Source organism: Genypterus blacodes, unplaced genomic scaffold (assembly GCF_046128005.1).
Source record: "Genypterus blacodes isolate CSIRO-AG114 ecotype Tasmania unplaced genomic scaffold, CSIRO-AGI_Gbla_v1 ptg000016l_1, whole genome shotgun sequence".
NCBI lineage: Eukaryota > Metazoa > Chordata > Actinopteri > Ophidiiformes > Ophidiidae > Genypterus > Genypterus blacodes.
Genome location: NW_027466830.1, coordinates 50001 through 70000, shown reverse-complemented (window position 1 = coordinate 70000; position 20000 = coordinate 50001). Strand labels below are relative to the sequence as shown.

The 20000-nt window shown below is 47.4% G+C and overlaps 4 protein-coding genes across 7 annotated transcripts in view; 2 read left to right on the top strand and 2 right to left on the bottom strand.

Annotated features, from left to right (window-relative positions):
- syde1 (synapse defective Rho GTPase homolog 1) overlaps positions 1-5965 on the top strand; it is a 9998-nt gene extending 4033 nt beyond the window's left edge. Inside the window, exons 4-14 of the mRNA XM_076140795.1 lie at positions 1-12; positions 84-279; positions 358-521; positions 1068-1190; positions 1346-1434; positions 2823-2960; positions 3254-3380; positions 3540-3715; positions 3798-4038; positions 4282-4575; positions 5092-5965. The exon at positions 1-12 is cut by the window's left edge and continues 321 nt beyond it. Coding sequence (XP_075996910.1) covers positions 1-12; positions 84-279; positions 358-521; positions 1068-1190; positions 1346-1434; positions 2823-2960; positions 3254-3380; positions 3540-3715; positions 3798-4038; positions 4282-4575; positions 5092-5279 — 1748 coding nt within the window. The 3' untranslated portion in view covers positions 5280-5965. The remainder of the gene's footprint in view (positions 13-83; positions 280-357; positions 522-1067; positions 1191-1345; positions 1435-2822; positions 2961-3253; positions 3381-3539; positions 3716-3797; positions 4039-4281; positions 4576-5091) is intronic.
- Positions 5966-6709: 744 nt separating this feature from the next.
- On the top strand, positions 6710-11556 carry LOC142990927 (protein phosphatase 1 regulatory subunit 3C-B-like). 2 transcript variants are annotated; one of them, XM_076140798.1, is made up of 3 exons: positions 6710-6861; positions 7881-8311; positions 8388-11556. In XM_076140798.1, the coding sequence occupies exons 1-3, from the start codon at positions 6848-6850 to the stop codon at positions 8963-8965; spliced, it is 1023 nt and encodes a 340-aa protein (XP_075996913.1). In that variant the 5' UTR covers positions 6710-6847; the 3' UTR covers positions 8966-11556. The 2 variants fall into 2 exon arrangements, with proteins under 2 accessions (XP_075996913.1, XP_075996914.1); XM_076140799.1 differs by lacking the exon at positions 6710-6861 and having other exon boundaries at positions 7286-8311.
- Positions 11557-12416: 860 nt separating this feature from the next.
- Positions 12417-19716, bottom strand: LOC142990925 (rac GTPase-activating protein 1). Of its 2 annotated transcripts, XM_076140796.1 has the most exons (16): positions 18870-19716; positions 18465-18667; positions 18008-18147; positions 17271-17343; positions 17031-17084; positions 16825-16920; positions 16626-16734; positions 15943-16073; positions 15664-15831; positions 15488-15583; positions 15156-15354; positions 14976-15081; positions 14493-14625; positions 13741-13849; positions 13136-13235; positions 12417-12712 (listed from the first exon to the last, which is right to left on the bottom strand). In XM_076140796.1, exons 1-16 carry the CDS (start codon positions 18976-18978, stop codon positions 12667-12669), a joined length of 1872 nt encoding a protein of 623 aa, XP_075996911.1. In that variant the 5' UTR covers positions 18979-19716; the 3' UTR covers positions 12417-12666. The 2 variants fall into 2 exon arrangements, 1 of the variants encoding a protein (XP_075996911.1); XR_012960857.1 differs by lacking the exons at positions 12417-12712; positions 14493-14625 and having other exon boundaries at positions 13146-13235.
- A 144-nt stretch (positions 19717-19860) lies between these two features.
- The window catches only part of rpp30 (ribonuclease P/MRP 30 subunit), a 2632-nt gene continuing 2492 nt past the window's right edge, over positions 19861-20000 (bottom strand). For both annotated transcript variants that reach the window (XM_076140800.1, XM_076140801.1), the window contains exon 12: positions 19861-19964. In XM_076140800.1, the coding sequence (XP_075996915.1) occupies positions 19922-19964 (43 nt within the window). In that variant the 3' untranslated portion in view covers positions 19861-19921. The remainder of the gene's footprint in view (positions 19965-20000) is intronic.

Genomic DNA, 20000 nt, shown 5'->3' with positions numbered 1-20000 from the left:
CCAGCAAAGGAGGTACATCCCAGACCAAAGACTGCAGATGTGACCATCATACACCACTGCAAAGTGACGCCTTCTCTTTTCAGGCTATCTCAGTGATGGTGACTCCCCTGAGCTGTTGCCACGGCAGCAAGCCCCACCTCCTCCGATATGCCAAGAGCCAGCGTGGGACATCAGCTCCTTTCAGCTGTGTGTGGGCTCTGACCCGCCGCGATGTAGCCAGAGAGTAACTGGATTGCTGACCGTTCACCTGCTGGGCCTGGAGGACATGAAGAGCTGCAGGTACACATGCAGCCGCTAGCACATGCGAACAGGCAAACATGATAGCTGCTAACTGTTCCTTCCCTCCCTCCCTCTCAGGTCAGAGGGCAGTAAGGAAGTCTTACTGGCCATACAGATTGATGGCGTGACACGAGCTAGGACTGCCCTCCTGACCCTGCGAGGCTCCGCCCTCTCCCTAAACCACGCCTTCCACCTGGAGCTGGAGCGAGCCAGGCAGCTACGCATAGTGGTACTAACACCAGGTACTACTAATAATAATAATACTACCCACATGACAAACAGTAATTCTACCACTATCAACAATACCACTGCAATTACTACTACTACTTATACTACCAGAACTAATACTACTACTAACACTAATACTACTACTAAAACTACTGTGCTACTGGTGCAGCAAACACTTGTTGGTGGTAATAGCAGGTCAGCAGTACATTGAAGATGAATGTTCACATTCACTCTGCTGCCCAAACATTCACAGTGCAACTGTGCGTCATTTCAAAAATCGTTGTTAATTTTTGCCTGAATGACCGAAAACCTCAGCGTCCAATCAACGCAGACATTTAGTCTCATGACAAACAAAGCAGCAGGTGGAGGTGAGCTCTGCTGAGCTGATAAACAGGAACAGAGATTTTAAGCTCACTGTTCACATCGTGTTTGAATCTTTTTCTATTTTAGAACATAAATACCTGCTAATCAGTCCTTGTGTCATTTGTTTTACATTTTCATGTTTCATGTTTGTGCTCTGGATGAATCCACCTTCATGCTCACCATCTTTCTCTCTACAGCCAATGGTCAGATGGGAGGAGCTAAACCAGGAACCAATCAGAGTCAAACCTCCCAAACAAATGGTCCAACCAGGAACAGAGTGTGCTGTCTGGGCGGGGTCTCCATCCCTCCACTCTTTAAAGGTTCAGAAACATAGTGTTCACTGTAGTGCTAATCAACGGCGCCAAGCCCCCCCCCACACACACAGCTGTGACCACCACAATCACACCTACAACAGGTTTGAATACAGCCGAAGTCTCTCTCCCTCTCTCTCTCCCTCTCTCTCTCCCTCTCTCAGGTTGTCGCAGTCAGCAGCTGTGCATTAAGTTGGAGCCCAGAGGTCTTCTATACATCAAACTGTCACTGCAGGAGCAGTGGAACACACAGGTATACAGGTCCAGGCTCTCTTCTGTGCCTTCTTCTGTCACACGTGCAGAATCAATCACAGTATCATCCTCCCTTCAAACCTCACTTGGCGCTCGGTGAGGATCCAAGTACAACCCAGTGCCTTGGTCAAGGGTAACGGCAGGGCCTTTAACCCAACTGTTTATAATGGTAGACAAACTCCAAACAGAAAAGACCTGGGACCTCATTTAGAATTAACTAAATCATCACAGACGCTTAAAACTGAGAAACTGATTTACAAAACCACACCAACATTGTACACAATGTCCAGTTTATAATTCACAGCCAGCCTGAAAAGGTTTAACACATCTGAAATGAGCAGCGTGGCACCAGAATGTCCATCAGCATGTCTGAACCCTAAACTAAACATGTTGAGGTCTGTGAACATGGAGATCAGCTGTGATCTTTGATTTGAAACTTGTAATCAATAGAATCCCACATGGACTGATTGAACAAACTTCTTACACACACACACACACTCACACACACACACACACACATGCACCCAAAGCACCTCATCCCTTTACTAACACCACCATTGTACTGACAATAGTACTGAAGAGTATAATGACTCTTTTCAAAGAGAGATTGGTTGAAACTTTTGAAATGTTTGTAGAGAAAATTATTATTATTACCTCTGTACTCTGTAACCTATGTTGAAACGCACTTATTGGAAGTCTCTTTGGATAGAAGCGTCTGCTAAATGATCGTAATGTAATGTAATGTAATGTTATATAATGGTAACACCTAGCACTGTCATATTGCACCCCTGTGCTAACCCTGTAACCCTGTCCTAACCCTGACCCTCTATCCCTGTCCTAACCCTCTAACCCTGTCCTAACCCTGACCCTCTATCCCTGTCCTAACCCTCTAACCCTGTCCTAACCCTGACCCTCTATCCCTGTCCTAACCCTCTAACCCTGTCCTAACCCTTACCCTCTAACCCTGACCCTCTAACCCTGTCCTCACCCTGACCCTCTAACCCTGTCCTAAGCCTCTAACCGTGTCCTTACCCTGACCCTCTATCCCTGTCCTCAACCTGACCCTCTAACCCTGTCCTAACCCTCTAACCCTGTCCTAACCCTGACCCTCTATCCCTGTCCTAACCCTCTAACCCTGTCCTAACCCTTACCCTCTAACCCTGACCCTCTAACCCTGTCCTCACCCTGACCCTCTAACCCTGTCCTAAGCCTCTAACCGTGTCCTTACCCTGACCCTCTATCCCTGTCCTCAACCTGACCCTCTAACCCTGTCCTAAGCCTCTAACCGTGTCCTTACCCTGACCCTCTATCCCTGTCCTCACCCTAACCCTGTCCTAACCCTGTCCTAACCCTAAAGAGTGGCTGTGCTGTCTCACCTTCTCCCTGCAGCCCAGCAGTGACTTTTCAGTGCCACGTAATGTGTTTGGGGTAGAACTGCACCATCTTGTGGAGAAAGAAGGAAGTGCATCTCCAGTCCCTCTGCTGATCCAGAAAACTGTGGCAGAAATTGAGGAAAGAGGACTGAAGGTCAGTAAATCCTGAGCATAACAAAATCTGTAGAAATACCTTTGAAATGACAAACAATTAAGATAAGATAAGATAAGATTACTGTAATATTTCCAATCATAAGCCACTGGACTCTGAAATAAAAACATATTGAGATTTATTTCTATATGAAAGGGGATTCACCTAAAACCATCGGGTAGGACTCTAACCAAACAATGCTGACTTCATACTGTCTCTTGGTCTGCCCGTCTCTGTGTCTGTCTCCATGTCTGTCTCTCTGCCTGTCTCTCTCTCTCTGCCTGTCTGTGTGTCAGGTGGTGGGTCTGTACAGACTGTGTGGCTCTGCAGCAGTGAAGAAGGAGCTCAGGGACTGGTTTGAGAGGAACAGTGTTGCCGTCTGCCTCAGCGAGGACCTCTACCCTGATATCAACGTCATTACAGGTCAGTGACTCGGACTTGACCCCTGACCCTTGACCTTTCCGTCACTCCCTGGCTATGACTCAGACTCCAGCCATTTTGATTTGACATCTTGAAGATGAATCCAGACCCGACTTGGACTCGACATTTGTGAGCTCTACTCAGCATTGTGTATGTATGCAGGCATACTGAAGGATTACCTGAGGGAGCTCCCGTCTCCGCTCATCACCACGGCGCTGTACCAGGTGGTCAGGGAGGCCATGACCCTACGACCTCCACCTGTCCCTGTGGTGAATCCTGATGTCCAGCGGTCCCAAAGGACAGTGGAGCTGCTGGTCTGTCTGCCTCCACCAGAGAGGGTAAACATTCAAACACTGCAGCAGTGCGTGCTGTTTAGCGCCCTCTAGTGTTGTGTCAGTGTCATTGCTTTACGTTCTCCAGGCTACGCTCTCTCTCCTGCTGGACCACCTCAGTCTGGTGGCCTCCTTCAGCCCCTCTAACAGGATGACCCATCAGAACCTGGCTGTGTGCTTCGGCCCGGTGCTGCTCACGCCCACACAGGAGGCCTGGAGAGGAGGAGGAGGAGGGAGGAAGGAGTCTCCGTTTGGTGAAGAGATAACGAGTGCAGTGGACTTCAAGCGGCACATTGAGGCTTTGCACTACCTGCTGCAGCTGTGGCCAGGTGACACAGGGGGGGGGGAGGGGGGGAAGACATCAACGCTAGCTTGTAGCATCAAAACTAGCTTGTAGCTGCAGCTCTTAGCATTGTGAAACACTGGTGGTCGTCATGAGGACACAGAAAATGATTGATTGTAGAATGTTTAACGTTTTAATAATGATTAGTTGAATTAATGATGTCAACATAATTTTAAAGGTACAGATAATGGATCAATAGATCAATTGATCTCCATCTTCTCTTATCTAGTCCCGAGCCATGGACTCTCAAGTCAGGACCAGATTGACATCTGTCCCTCCCCTCCTCCCTCTCCCGCCTTTACCCATAACTGCCTGGGGCGGGGTCAGCCACGCCCCTCTCCACGATTGGCTCAGGAAGAGGAAGTGGTGGTTTCACGTCGTGGCCGCAGTGATGCGGCTCGGCTGGAAAGGAGCCCGCCGCCGATCAACCGATACGCCGGAGACTGGAGCGTCTGTGGCCGCGACTTCCTGTCCAGACAGGAAGCTGATTACGACGAGGTAGCAGGAAGTGAGAGCGAAGGAGGTAAATAAATGTCTGGCTGAGGCTAAACGTGCAAAGTCTACCACACGTTAATATGAATGTGTGTAAACCCTGGAGGTCAGATGTACGAGCCTGCAGGTCACCATGAGTCCTGCTGCTTCAGATCAGAGCGGGGCTATTAGCATAATAGGGCGGGGCTATTAGAGGTGTGGTCACCCAATGAGGGGGCAGTTCTGCCTGAAATGTCTCCAAAGAGTCGAGGCAGATGAGTGAAGCTGCTGCATTCTGGAGCTTCATCTTCATCTCCTGGATCATCTCAGATGCTTTATTGATCCTGTTTGATTGTGACTTCATTGATTAATATTAGGGTTTTAATTTCCCTGTTACTTCTCAGTCTTCCAGGTCAGGAGATGAGGGTCAACTTTGCTCCGTTCACTGATGTGATTTTGGTTTATTTTGTGAGCTTGTTGAGGCTCCATGGATTCTGAATGTGATTATTAGCACTAAGCTGCAAGATGAGCATGATGAGCTGACAGGATGTCCTCTTTGTGTCCTCAGGGAGTGGAGAGGAGGAGGAGGAGGACAGTAAGGAGGTGTGGTCCTCAGGAGGAGGCAGAGCTCTTTATGTGGACGACTTTTTGGATTTCGACGCTCCGTTTAACTGTCGACTAAGCCTGAAAGACTTTGACACGCTGATCCACGATCTGGACAGAGAACTCGCCAAGCACCTCAACATCTGTCTGTAAAGGATGAAGAGAAGGGGGGAGGAAGGAGAGGGAAAAGGGGGGGGGGGGTCTCAGATGAATCTGTGCTCCTTTGCTTTTCCTGAATAACCACAAAGGGTCCATCTGTCCATCTGCATTTCCTTTGTTTTGAAAGTGAAAGATGGATTCTAGGATCCAGACAGGAAGTGGCTCTTAGGATGAGTCATGTGGTCGTTCTGAGGGCATCAGGGTGGATCTCGTTAAAGGCCGCTTGCACTGTTAAAGCCGTACGTCAGAACAAAGTGCAGAAGTCGCTGTCCACTCGGTGCTCCTGCTGCTCTGCTCCGCCTCTGCTGATTGGCTGAGCCTCAGTGGTCAATGTGGAAACGGCGCCTCTGCTGGTGAAGTGGAGCGTTTCCACACGGTACAAAATGTCTCACTGTGATGCTTTATGAGGGACAAACTGAGGGTTCACCCATATTTACCTTATTAAACAGTATTACTTTGATTTGCACAACTTTAATAAGCACTTATGTTTATGTTGATGATGTAACCAAAGTGTTGAAGCACAAACAGAAACTTGTTGCTCTTATTTACCAAAAAAAACAATTAAACTCTTTGTTGTTGTTGTTCAAACTTTACAGGAGCTAATAAATGTAACTTAACAGGAAGAGAATGTTGGAGGAACATCAGCTGTTTGTGTTCCCAAATAAATGTTTTTGATTGAACTGAGTGTGTACGTGAGCTGTGCTGTGATTGGTCAGTAGCAGCCACATGACCCTCTGCTCCCTCTGGCTGCCTTAAAAGGCCTCTGAGCCCTGCTGTTGCTGAGGTTCAGGGCTTTTAATGCCCTCAGTGAGGGCTGACAGGCCACAGGGTTACACAGCTGTACTCAAAGAGCGACTCTCTGACTACACTGCAAACTTCAGGGTACAAGTGAGGAGTGTGGACAGTCAACAAAGAACACGTGTGTTCTAATGTAGGTTCACTTTAAGCAGCAAATATATGCGGTAAGCGGAAGTGTGTGTAAGTGTGTGTGTGTGTGTGTGTGTGTGTGTGTGTGTGTGTGTGTGTGTGTGTGTGTGTGTGTGTCCAGAGGCTTTTTCTATGAGGGATTATTGACATAATGGCATAATAAATTGATCTTGTCCAGCCTATATTCTACATCATCATCCAACATAAAACACTTCACATGTAAATATGAACATATGACATTTGAAAGTCCGACCCTGTACGTCATGGAGCATGTTTATAATGAATAACACTACGCTGCCCCCTACTGGACACATCTTGCTACAGCTGCTATCTTTGTTTGGAACCTGTCAGTCAAACCCGAGGGCAAATAAAGGAACCAGACTTACATCACAGCCTCTTTCTGATTGGATGACAGGATCACCAGGCCAGGGGCAGGCAGCTGATTGGCTGATGTCTCTCTGTTGCTCTCCATCTCTCCCCGTTAGTCTCTCTCTCTCTCAGCGGGAGGGGGGGGGGCGTGTTGGACCTTCTCTCCCTTGAAATGGCTGCTTAGTAACAAGAATTAAAAAGTTAAAGATTCAAACACTTTTTGGATTTTGGATTTAACTGGATTCTACCAGGACTCACTCTGATCCATGAACTGCACCAGGTAACAGAGAGACAGACGGGCAGGCAGGCAAACAGGCAGACAGGCAGGCAGACAGGCAGGCAGGCAGGCAGGCAGGCAGACAGATTATAACTGCGCCACAGCAGGTTTTCTGTTTCTTAAGATAATAATTTTACTTTATGTCGACTTCAGTTGATTTTTCAGCTTTTCAGAATTATTTTTGAGTCGTTTTTAATGAATTTACATTTTAAGGTAAATAGTTCATCTGAAGTTGTTTGATCTTTCCCAGTTTGTAAATCAACTATAACACAAAAATACTTTGTAAAGCTTAAAAAGGACAGAATGTTACATTCTGAAATTTAGATACTAAAAAAAATGTTCTGCTAATTCTTCTGTATGTTATGAAAGCAGAATCTTTGTTATGTTGTTAATACTTAATGAAGAGTTTAGACTTGGGCGAATAATACCACTTTTACAGTGTAAAGTTCAAAGTTCTTGTTCAAATGAGCTCCCTCTGCCAAGCTCATATAATACCTGGTGTGTCATAACTGTGGAACATTCTCAGCAAGATGGTTCAGTCCCTGAGTGAAGATGGTTCAGTCCCTCAGTGAAGATGGTTCGGTCCCTCAGTAAGATGGTTCAGTCCCTAAGTGAAGATGGTTCAGTCCCTCAGTAAGATGGTTCAGTCCCTGAGTGAAGATGGTTCAGTCCCTCAGTAAGATGGTTCAGTCCCTCAGTGAAGATGGTTCGGTCCCTCAGTAAGATGGTTCAGTCCCTGAGTGAAGATGGTTCAGTCCCTCAGTAAGATGGTTCAGTCCCTGAGTGAAGATGGTTTAGTCCCTCAGTAAGATGGTTCAGTCCGTCTTGATTTCTCATCAGAAATTAAAGTCAAACTCTCCAAACATGTATTAGAGTCTAACTTCAGCTCAGATGTGCTTACAGGAAGTTTCTTTTAGGTGTTTAGTTCTTGCATCTTAGTGTTTGTGTCCATGTGACCTTTGACCTTTACTGGGGAAGTTGTAGCGGTTTCTAGCAGACTCCCCCTCCCTGTGTCTCACTAGGCTTCTCCACATGCTAAACCCTCCCCCTGGGGTCTCGTCTCCCATAATGTCCGTGGACGTAGACATGGCCATGAGAATCTGCCTCGCCAGCTCGCCACCTCTGCACTCCTTCCTCTGTAACTATGACAACCACTGTGGTCCCCCCACGGCACTGCGACCTTGCTTGGCCCCTGGACGCTGCACCGAAACTTTTACAAACAATGTCACCATGGCGATTGCATCCACAACATCCACGAACGCAGAGATTAGCAGCAGTCAGGGGGCGTGGCCAAGGAGGAAGAAGAGCGTGGTGTTTGCAGACTCGCGTGGCTTGGCACTGACTGCTGTCCATGTTTTCAATGAAAATGAAGACAATGCGCTGGCTGAGCTGCAGTTCCACCTGAATGAGCTAGAGGGCGTCACAGCTGAGCTCAACCTGGGAGAGGAGAAAGGTGAGGCAGTGACCATAGACCATTCTGAAATGTTACCACCTACCAGTTCAAGTTGTTACCATGTGTTTTTTTCCAGACCATGCTGGTTGTGGTCCTCGCCTGGTTCTGGACTTCATCCAGCCAGCCACAGACTACCTGGACCTAAGGAACCGCCTTAAAGCCCAGCAGGTGTGTTTGGAGTCCTGCTCGCTACAGGATCGCCTGCTGTCTGGCACCGTGCAGGTCCGAAACATCTGCTTCAACAAGAGTGTGTCAGTCCGGATCACCTTTGACTCCTGGTTCACCTTCCAGGATGTTCCATGTTGTTACCTGAACAACGTGTATGGCTGTCCAGACACGGACACCTTCTCCTTCTTGGTTCAGGTTCCGGAGGTCCTGGAGCCAACAGAGCAGGTGGCATTCTGCATTCAGTACCAGACTCAAGACCAGATCTTTTGGGACAACAACCAAGGGACCAACTACCGAATCGTGGCAGCAGCAGAAGCAAATAGCAGCCCAACAAAGAGCGCCAAGTGGGTGGAGACCCAGAATGAGCAGGAAGAGAAGATGGGAGAGGTGGCATTCGATTGCTTTGGAAGTCCGAGGACATCAGCAGGGATCTTTCCCGAGTGGCAGAGCTGGGGATCTATAGAGCTCAGCGCCCCCTATTGGTGAAAATGCCTCAACTAGGTCACTACAACATCCCGCCTCAGTCTGGAGTTTGTCCAGGATGTGGTCAGACTCAGTTTGGGTTCTTTCCTTTCTCCGATTTCACCAACTCCCCGAAATTTTTAATCTGATTAATCATAGAGGTAGGATGAGGTAGAAGACTCCAGGGTCAGAACCACAATCCTGAAGCAGTCTAAATGTCAGAACAGCAACTTTGACTGGTCCCAGACTAGTGAAGCTGAGTCAAAGGGGGGTCCAACTACCTAACACCGTTCTAGACCAGCTCCCTTCAGCTCCACCAGTACCAGTATCACTCCAGCTCAGTAGATACTTGATAGTCACATTACATTACGATCATTTAGCAGACGCTTTTATCCAAAGCGACTTCCATTACATTACCACCCATTACAGAGGGGGAAGCAATTGAGTGTTTGGTGCCTTGCTCAGGTGCACCTCGGCAGGGACTTGAACCCGCGACCCTCCGGTTCCCAAGCGGACGCTCTACTGACTGAGTTGCTGCCTCCCTGTTCTTGCATAAGGGACTCTGCGGCTACTTTTGCACTATGATTAAACTGAGTCGCATGAAAAAGACATTCACAAGAACTTCACCAGCATCTGTCAGAAGCATCCAAAGGATTCATCAACTTCACCAGGATCTGTTTGATGTACGGCTCTGTTCCCTCTCACCAACACTGAACTACTTTTCTGGAGTATTTCCACCCAAAATAAGTTCTCAAATACATCTAAAAGTTGGTAACCAGCGAGAACCAGAATTCAGCTGAACCTGGCATTATCCTGGTTTACCATCAGCACATTATTGGCTCTGCTCCCAGGTCAGGTGAACCACAGCTTGGTAGGAACATCTCCTGAGCCACATGGTGACCATGTTCTGTGACCAGAGAAGCAGCTGGTGGTTTGTGGGCTTGTGGTGTTTGCAGCAGATCTTCGTCATGTCTGAAGGCATCACAGGTGCCTGGATCCATATCCAACAATTTATAAGATCCTTTTGCAAATTATGATGATCCATAAATGTTGACAAAGAGTTTGTGAAGGATTCAGCAAGTTGGACAAGATTCCAAAGAATCAACTTATAAGACAGAACTTCCTTAGACTTCATGAGACAGCAGAATGTCCATGGGTTAGGGTTAGGACCATGGACAAACCTGTATAAGGACTTATACATTTGAGATCTTGTGGTTTCTCTTTCATGGTTCAAACATTATCCTCTCATAAACCCCCCTCCCCCCCTAACACACACAGACTGTTTCCACATGACTGATTCATGACTCAGCATAAACACAGGAAGCTGAATGCGCCGCAGCATGGAGGTTCATTTCAGCAGTGAAGTGCTTCAGAAGTGTAGCAGGATGTTAAAGTGGCTCACCTGAACATGTGGGTCGTATGTTAACAGTGTGGATGGATTCAGACTGAATGAGGCACCAAGATGCACATCTGGCTCTCAGGCAGAAGCTTCACTGTTACAGGTACATGAGAGCAGCGTCGGCTCTACTGCGGCTCCTGATGACGTCGCTCTGCCTCTGGTCCAGCCGCTCTGCAGCAACTCTTTGGTTCTGCTCTCCAGTTAGCTGAGCAGCAGAAGTGGAAGCAACAGCGCTGAAACATTCCAAAGAGACTTCAAATCTTCTGATTTGCACTGTTGAGTCCAATGGAGCGACGGTCTGAGCTCCGTCTCAGACTTCAGAGCTCCCAGAGCCTTCATCCTCTTTCATGCTGGATGGTTCATTTAGTCGTTTGGCTCAAACACTCAGTCATCATTTCTAGATTATAATACATGGAGCTACATGGGCGCCTGGATTTAATGGCCAAAAAATGCAAATGAGAAGTTGAGCTTTTTAAGAAACATTCTTTGATTCCAGTTGATTGACAGGAGAAATGGCGATTAGCACATGTAACGTGCACTAAAGTCCTTTTCTATGAAGTGTGTGATCACACGTGAAGATTTGGTAAGATTTGTGTGCCAGATTTGATAATACTGCTATGCAACACTGTGCCGTTTCCATGGAGATGCTCACGGCCTGCTGGGTAAAAACTTGATCACACGGTGTCACTTGTTGTTATAGTTACTGATGGAGACACTTTAACCAGCACTTCCTGTTTTCCTTTAGTAAAGAAGCACTTGCAGTTGCTAACTGTGTGTGTATGTGTGTCTAGATGGTTGACCCTAACTGAAGAGCTCATTCTGCTCAATAGTGTTAAACTTTCTTCTTCACTTCCAGGAGGTGGCGCTGTGTTCAGGTCAGCTGTACATGATGCGTCTCTGTTATTAGCGCATTAACGCAAAGATTATTGTTGAATTCACAAAGAGAAATGTTGGTGTTAAAGTTGTTTTCCCAGAAGGACCTGAACACATCATGTGTGTTGTTAGCTGGTGTTCAGAAGAGGATGTTATTGGTCAAAAGCGCCTCCTTGTCAGAGTATGGTGGGGAAACCTAGCTGTAACCTAGCAACACTGATCTCTGGTGTGCAATGTAATGATGTAAACAGGAAGTAAATGTTCAAAATTGGCAGACAGAATATTTTCTTGTTGACAGATTGTTCCCGTTTGTCTTTTCAGAATTAAAGTCTAACATCTGTAACATTCGACCGGTTTCATTTTTTACTACAGATACGTTTCACATATTAATCCACTGAAAGTATAAATGAAGTCTTTTATGGGAAGAACTTTAGTTTTGATTTAGTAACTCTGAGTTAAAGTTAGGTTTCTAGTTTTCATTGTTTTTATAATTTAACCACAGTTAGGGACACTAAAAGATGTTTTAGAGAGGAAAAACCAAAATACTAATCAATAAACAAAATCAAAACATTTCACACAAACTTAATTCAACTTCAGCTGCTTTGTGAGGAGAAGCAAGGTGTGTGTGTGTGTGTGTGTGTGTGTGTGTGTGTGTGTGTGTGTGTGTGTGTGTGTGTGTGTGTGTGTGTGTGTGTGTGTGTGTGTGTGTGTGTGTGTGTGTGTGTGTGTGTGTGTGTGTGTGTGTGTGTGTGTGTGTGTGTGTGTGTGTGTGCTGAAAGCTCGTCTGTCTGTTTGGAGTTTGAGAGCGTCACTTAAAGTAGAACACCACTAGAGGGCTTCAAAAGCCACACAGTGCTGCTTTAACCACATTAAGATGAAATGTCAGATTAAGTAGTTTGATAGTTTTACTCAGTGCTTTTATCTCTCCAACTACAGACCCTGTGTGGAATGATGCGGTACTACACTCCTACTCCTCTCATTCTGTCCTGATGGAGACATTTGGAGGAAAAGTTGTGGGGTCCTTAGATCTTTTAGGTTCATCCTCTGGGTACATGAATTCCACAGCTATTTGATTTTAAACCTGGTAAGTAAATAAGTTAATTTGAGGAAACACCTGTCTATTGCACCAATGTACCTACAGCAGAGATGTAAGCTCCGCCTCCAGCCAGCAGCACAATGGAAAATGAAACTGAAAGCAAAACATTTCATCCAATCTTTTTTATCAAACACGGTGCCAAGAATCCAAAGTTTCACCCACAGACATGTGACACACAGACGTCACCATGGCAACCTGCTAACATGGCTAACGAACCCCCACCATTTACACCCATAACAGTAGACAGTTACACACAATGATAACTTGAGTGTGGAGTTCTTACAGGTAGGTGAACAACATTCCCATGACGACGCGGTGAACAACATTCCCACGACGACAACATTTCCCGTTTCACAGTCAGCTAGGCGACGGGAAGAATCTCCTCCCAGGCTGTGCTCGGCTCCTGAGAACCAAGAGAAACAAACTGTTGACTCTATGTCCAACGGTCCTCATGGTCATGGCATGAAGACACGTCCCCTTCGGCTCATTTGTCAACAACAGATCCCACTTTTCCTGGTTCTGGAATGGTTCCATTCTGTGTCCATGGATCCAAGCTGCTACCCGGTGAACCAGACATCATTTCCACCTTTGCATGGGTGGAATGAAACACACCCAGAACATAGCTCTGATTCTGTCCTGGTTCTCTACATGAACCAATGTTTCTGATTCAAAAACATTTTAGTGACAATGCTCAGAGTGGTCCAAAACAAGGTTCATGAACCAGAAAAGAAGGGTAAGTTATGTTAGCTAGGACACATGGAGGGTGAACCGGTGACCTCAGGTGCTTTTGGTTTGGATGTTGTGTGGCTTGTTTCTGGTGACTTACTTGGCGGTGAAAGCGTTTCCCAGGTTGCCGATTCTTCCTCTCAGCGAGCCTCTGCAGTATGAGCTGAGCTCTGGAGACGTCAGCGGCTTGAACAAGCGATCTACAACCCAAACCAACACACAAACAGTGAGGAAACGTACATGTGATGACAGAAGCTCATCCTTTGTTACGAACCCTAGCCCAACTGAATTTGTCTTTCAGTATTTCTGCATCTCTAAAGCTCACACACATAAACACACACAGGCCATGCAGGGCTCCAACCTGCTCATCAGGAGCAGTTGGGGGTTCTGTGTGTTGCTCCACAACACTTCCACAGGCTCTCTAAGGGGCTTGTAATCCCTAGACGCAGCGCGCTTCGAAATTTGCACTGCGATTGAACAGAACACTTTTGTTGAGGGGGGTTCACTTCGAAATGTGCGATCTGCCGGTCTGGCCCGCCTTGCCCACTCGCAAACTAATTAAGTGAAGTTGGATCATTTCCCACGGCACACCTGACGATCTCTCACGGCACACTAGTGTGCCACGGCACACCTGTTGAAAAACACTGCCCTAGACGACAGTCTCTTCCTGTGCCAGACCCCCTGCTGTGTGAGGTGTGCCAGTACCTTGTGTACCCTCCTGGCTGCTGGTCTTATTGGCAGACATCTGGTCGTGGTGGACAGTCAGGATTTGTCTCCAGTATTCTTCAGATAGAGACAACAGCCGACAGACCACCTGAGACAACAAGAGTGCATTTGTGATCCTTACGAGTCGCTCAAGTCAAGTTTATTTGTATAGCCCAATATCACATACAACGTCTCAAAGGGCTTTACAGACCCACAACATCAGGACAATTCCCGACCCAGCCCAAAGCTCTCAACGAAGACGAGGAAAAACTCCAGAGAAAACCTCGGGATAAGGAAAAAAGGAAGAAACCTCGGGAGAGGCAATTCCATGAGAGATTCCCTCTCCAAGAACGGCTGGGTGTGCAATAGGAACTTCCAGTGGGATTATACAGAGGTACAACGGCATGCAGGGCAAAAGATATGAAGTCATGGATTGAGGAATAGCATGCAGGGCAGAGCAGAAGGTGGGTGGCCAAGTGGGGAGGAAGATGGGATGCCATGAAAGATGGGGTGGAGGGTGGGGGGCAGAGTGGGAGGGGGAGCCGCAGAGTCCTTCACCATTAAAGACACAAGCCAGTAATGTGCGAATAAGCGAATGCCAAATATCTTCATACAGGCAAATCATTTATAATCTGAGAATCTGTGTGGACCTTCCTTATATTTACTAAATTTATGAGATGATTTCCTATGTGGCAGTTCTTACTGAGTGCAGTGATGAAGGCTGGACACTAGAGTCCAGCAGAGATGCTGACCTTATGCTGCGTGTTGGTGTCTCTCACGATGGTGGTCGGAGACGGATCAGACATCGCGTGACCCACAATAGTTGGTCCAAACACCCGGGCCAAGTTATTCTGGTCCATTTGGCACTGAGGGCTCCTCGTGACCCTAACCCAGACCCAGATCCAAAAACACAGTCAGAGCTGGTCGGGTCAGAGGACAAGCAGGAAGTTGAACTACCTGTGTTTCAGGTCCTGGCTCCTGCTCAGGCTACATTCACAGACCGGTTGTGTTATGGTGCCTGATCGGGTCTTGGTCAAGTTCTGGCTCTCTGTTCCTACCAACACAGGTTTGGTTCCTTTCTGATCTTATGAACCGCATATTTAACTGTTCTAAGCATTTCCACCAATTGCTTTGCAAGTTTTCCAGCAGGAGCCAGAAAGCTAAGTATGTTTGCGGAAACTTAAATGTGTTAACGAGCAGCACCTGAATGCACCTTGAGCTGGTTTAGGTCTTACTTTTGCAGATGCAGCATGAGGAAGGCCAGTGTGTCTCTGTTGGTCCTGGGCAGCTCTCTGATGGCCTGGCACAGGATGGAGCTGCTGCTGTTCCCATCAGCCATCTCTGGAAGAAGAAGGTCCCAAACCTTTATCTGAACCAGACTGAACCAGACTAGACTTTGTGTTACATAAACACACCTGAGGCATCCATGAAGGTCCTGTGGAGTCTGAAGGTGATCAGCGGCTCCTTCAGTTTCCTCAGAAAGTCCTTGAGGAGCCCGCACACCACGTGGACGTCATCCACTTTGCTGAGCATCAGAGCCGTTTTCCTCTGGATGTATTTCTCCCTGAGCTCCTTCACCAGACGCTCCGGCCCAGGAACCCGGTACAGCCCCCTCTGATATGTATGATAGCGTATGTTGTGTTTTGCGTTGAGATGAAATCTTGTATCTAGAGAATGTTTCAGCTGGAATTTGATAGATCTGTGGTTCATCCTGACGTGAAAGAAGAGGATTTAGATCCAAACGTACCTCCTCTAGTCCTCTTCTCTCGATTTCATTCACACACTCTACGACCAGCAGAGGGACTCTGGGATCACTGACAGGAGCATAACTTTCCAAAGAGTTCTGAAAAACAAAGGATCTTTTTCAGAAAACAAAGCGTCTTTTCTGTGCCGACGTGCCGGTGAGATCCAATGTTGTACCACCTGTTTGGACACGGGCACCGGCTGAGCCGCAGGTCCTGCCGAGCAGCCGTCCACACATTTGTCTCGACACTCAGGATGAGCCACCACACGACAGTTTCTGCACTTCACCACCATCTTTCCAAAGCGGATCCTCTTCCCACAGGGGGAGCACGTCTCCGGGCGGATCACCTGGAAGGAGGCACCGGTGTCTGAGCTCAGGTATCCAACGTCATGATCCTTCGTCATGATCCAGGCAATTATATCAGGAGGTCAAAGGTCATCCTTTGGTTTTTGCGGTACCGTTTTGGAGAGGAAGATGTGTTTCAGGCTCCTCAGAGGAAGAGGAGGTGCTCTGACACTTTCCTCCATCTTGGCTGCAGGTTCAGGCTCGGCCACGGTCTCGTCACAAGAAGACCACACCGACGTTTGGTCTGAGGAAGGAGAGCGGCAACCGTCACCAAGGCAACAAAACCTAACCCTAACTAACCCACACCATCATCCATTAACCACCAACCATCCCACTTATATGCTCATAAAAGACAAACAGGCAAGACGACTGTGGTCAGTTTAACAGGAAATGACATCAATATGTCAACAAATCAATGACAAACATTTGGTTCAAACTTCTCAGCTGTTCATTTCTCTTTAAACCTGCTTGAAAAAGTTTCCATTAGGTGTTTGGTTCTGTCGAGTCAGTGTTTGTGTCCATGTGACCTTTGACCTTTTCTGCTGGCTTGTAGCAGCTTGGTCCAGAGGAGAGCAGACCTGCAGCTCTGATCTGCTGCTCTACCTCTCTGTGGAGCTCTTTCTCTGGGTGAGAGGAGCTTGATGCTCTGCTGAAGGCTCTACAGAGCTCCTCCACCAGGGGGCAGCAGGGAGGTGCTTTCTCTGGGTAAGGGTAATTTCTTCTTCCCCCTCCAGTTTCCCAGCTCAAAGTGACCTGGTGGACCGTGCTGGTTCTCTAGACTTTGTCCTGAACTCGCCTGCAATCTGGACGGACACAGCACACTCCTGCGTCACACCGCCGCTGCTTTCAGGCGTTTCCTGTGTGATTCCCACCACCATGTGGATCTCAGGTGTTCTCACAAATGCCTGAAAAAAAAACACACACACACACACACACACACACACACACCTCTGTGACTGTGAAATAACAGTGAAAAACTTTCACTTCTTTCTTACCTCCACACTCTTCCTCTCCTGCAGCGCCACACACACGCTGGCTCCTCTTCCTCGCTTCCCAGCTGAAACACCTAGAGCTGCTCCCATCGACGAGCGCTGGAAACAACCATATACACAACGTCCCCAAGATGTAAACAACGTCCCCAAGACACAAACAACAATCCCATGAAATAAAGACACACACAAGTTGCCATGGAGACATTTACCCTCCTCTCCCTGGGTCTGGATTTCAGAGGCTTGATCACCGTCGTGTCCAGATCCTGAAAACACAAACACATTAGATTATTATTTGGATAAATGTTTGATCTCTTCTTCTTTCAAAGGTTTAACATTATTCATGCACTGGATACTTCAAAGCTTTGAACGAGAGTCTGACTGCAGGGTCCATGTTCAGCTCAAACTCGTTCCAAACAAGGATTTGTTAAGTGAGGAGGAACCAACTGTACCATGTCGTCATCTGTTCTGTCGTAGCTGATGTCCGAGTGCGACAGGAACGACGACTCATCGATGGCCGACAACCTGAAGCAAAAGGTGAACATCTTTACAACTGTTTCTCACACACAATCGTTTTATTTTGAAAGGCTAGTTTACTCTGAAAAGTCACCAATGTGCTAGCTTGAGTTTAGACTAAAGCTCTGAGCTCCAACCCTAACCCTGTCCCCAACCCTCCAACACTGACCCTCTAACACTGAACTTGACCCTCTTATCCTGACCTTCTAACTCTCTAACCCTGACCTTCTAACTCTCTAACCCTGACCTTCTAACTCTCTAATTTCTGCCATTCAAAGCTTCAGCAGGATAAAAACACTGAAGGTTTGAGCGTCTGTAGGACTTCACTTCCTGCATTTACGTGACGTGTTTCTTCTACAGACGTGGTTCTTCTGCCATCTGCTGCAGAAAATACCATCACCTTCTACTAAAGCAGAAATAGAAATCTTGTTCAAAAATTAATTCATTTCAAACTTTCATCCATGAGCAGCTGTTGATTTTTGCACCTGTGAAATGTCTGACTGCTGCCCCCTACAGGCCGTCTGGGGCTCTGCTCCCATATACAGGCCTTCTGGGGCTCTGCTGCCCCTGAGTCTTGAGCTCTGCTGCCATCTACAGGCCGCCTGCTGGCTCTGCTCCACCCGAAGGCCTCCTGGGGCTCTGCTGCCCCCTACAGGCGACCTGCTGCCATTACCGTTTGCAGCTGCGGTGCACGGTGACATTCCCAGCTTTGTGCTCAAACGTCGCCAGCAGAGATTTCTGTTCGTCGTTCAGGCAGGCGCTCGATTTGCTGTCAGACACCAGAATGTCGCACATCAGCTGCATCTGCCGCTGCTGCAACACATCAAGGCAAGTTTACCTGAAGCACAACATCGCAACATCTACCTCAAAGAAATGAACAGGCACAACAGACAGAGAGGGGAGAGAGACAGACAAAGACAGAGATAGATGGAGACAGAGACAAACAAACAAGTGTCTAAACTACAAATGTAAACAACTGCATAAATCAACACAAGGAGTCACAACTGACCGGTTACTGACCAGGTACTCACTGGGTACTGACCAGGTACTCACTGGGTACTGACCAGGTACTCACTGGGTACTGACCAGGTACTCACTGGGTACTGACCAGGTACTCACTGGGTACTGACCAGGTACTGGTAGTCGGCCTCGATCTTGTAGCGTTTCTTCATCTCCACGTCCAGCTGGTTGCGAGTGTGTTTCAGTTTGACCTCCAGTGCTGCTTTAGCCACATCCGACTTCACCAGGAGCTCTTTGAACCTCTTCAGGTCCAGCTCGGCCTGCAGCCAGTGCTTCCTGTGGGCCTCCAGGCAGCGGAGCACCTCAGCAAACCCTGAGATCACATCCAAGACATTAGTTTGGGACAGAGACCAGGACAGAGACCAGAACTGGGACCAGGACAAAGACCAAGACAGAGACGAGACAAGGACAGAGACTAGAGACCAGAACAGGGTTCAGGACAAAGACCGAGACAGAGACTAGAGACAAGACCAGAACCGTGAGCTGAGACAGGGACAGGCTGAGCAGAGACGCACTGAGGTCGCTGTTCTGTGCGTCTTCGTCCATCCTAAGCCTCTGCAGACAGAGAGACAACAGCTCGTCCACCACCATACGAGGGTCTTCCACCAGACCAGGGTCCACCATCACTACAGCGTCTCCACGGCAACACAGAAAGAGAGAGAGAGCAACATCAGTGTGTGTGTGTGTGGTTGTCTGTCTGTCAATCAACTTAATGACACTGACAGATCTAATCCATCTATATTTAGTGTTTCTCTTTCTCTATCTCTCTCTCGCACACACACACACACACACACACACCGTTTGTTTCTTTAAATCCTCTGTGACCTCTGACCTCCCCATGACTGTCAGAAGCTTTATTCAGCGTGGAGTTTGATAAATATTCTTCTTACCTTTGTGTGTGTGTGTGTGTGTGTGTGTAGCTACAGAGACACGCAGGACGTCGGCGGCTGTGTCAGACAAGCTCATCAATCAGATCAAACTCACCTGTTGCTGCATCACCTGACCTCATGCAGTCAGGTGACCTCTCCCTGTCAGGTGACCTCACACTCTGATTGACTTCAGCTCAGGTGTGTTTCATCTCCTGACCCCAGTTTGACCCCAGACAGATAGAAAGACACTGCAGCAGGGGGGGGGCGCGGGCGGTGTGTGTGTGTCATACTGTTTCTGTTATAATATATCCAACTTAATATACAATGCACTTTTACATTTGGAGCTTCTTTATTCTTCTACATAAAAATAAAACTGAGCCTTGTTATGTTGAATAAATGTTTTATTCAACAAAGAATAAAGAACAAAAACACTCAAACTACTTCATCTCTGTGTGTGTGTGTGTGTGTGTGTGTGTGTGTGTGTGTGTGTGTGTGTGTGTGTGTGTGTGTGTGTGTGTGTGTGTGTGTGTGTGTGTGTGTGTGTGATCTCCTGATGCAGGACGAACAGAAACGGCAAAAACTTTAAAAATATATAGATTTAAAAAAAACTACAAAAATAAGTCTTTTTTACAAAATGTACTGCCTCATTGACTGTCCGTGAATCAAAGCCCCACCCACTTCCTGCTGTCAATCATGGCTCAGTCAGATGACCTTTGACCCTCTTGGCTGCAGGAGCCTCGTCTGTTTGAACAAACATAAGAACTTTAAAATAATGTC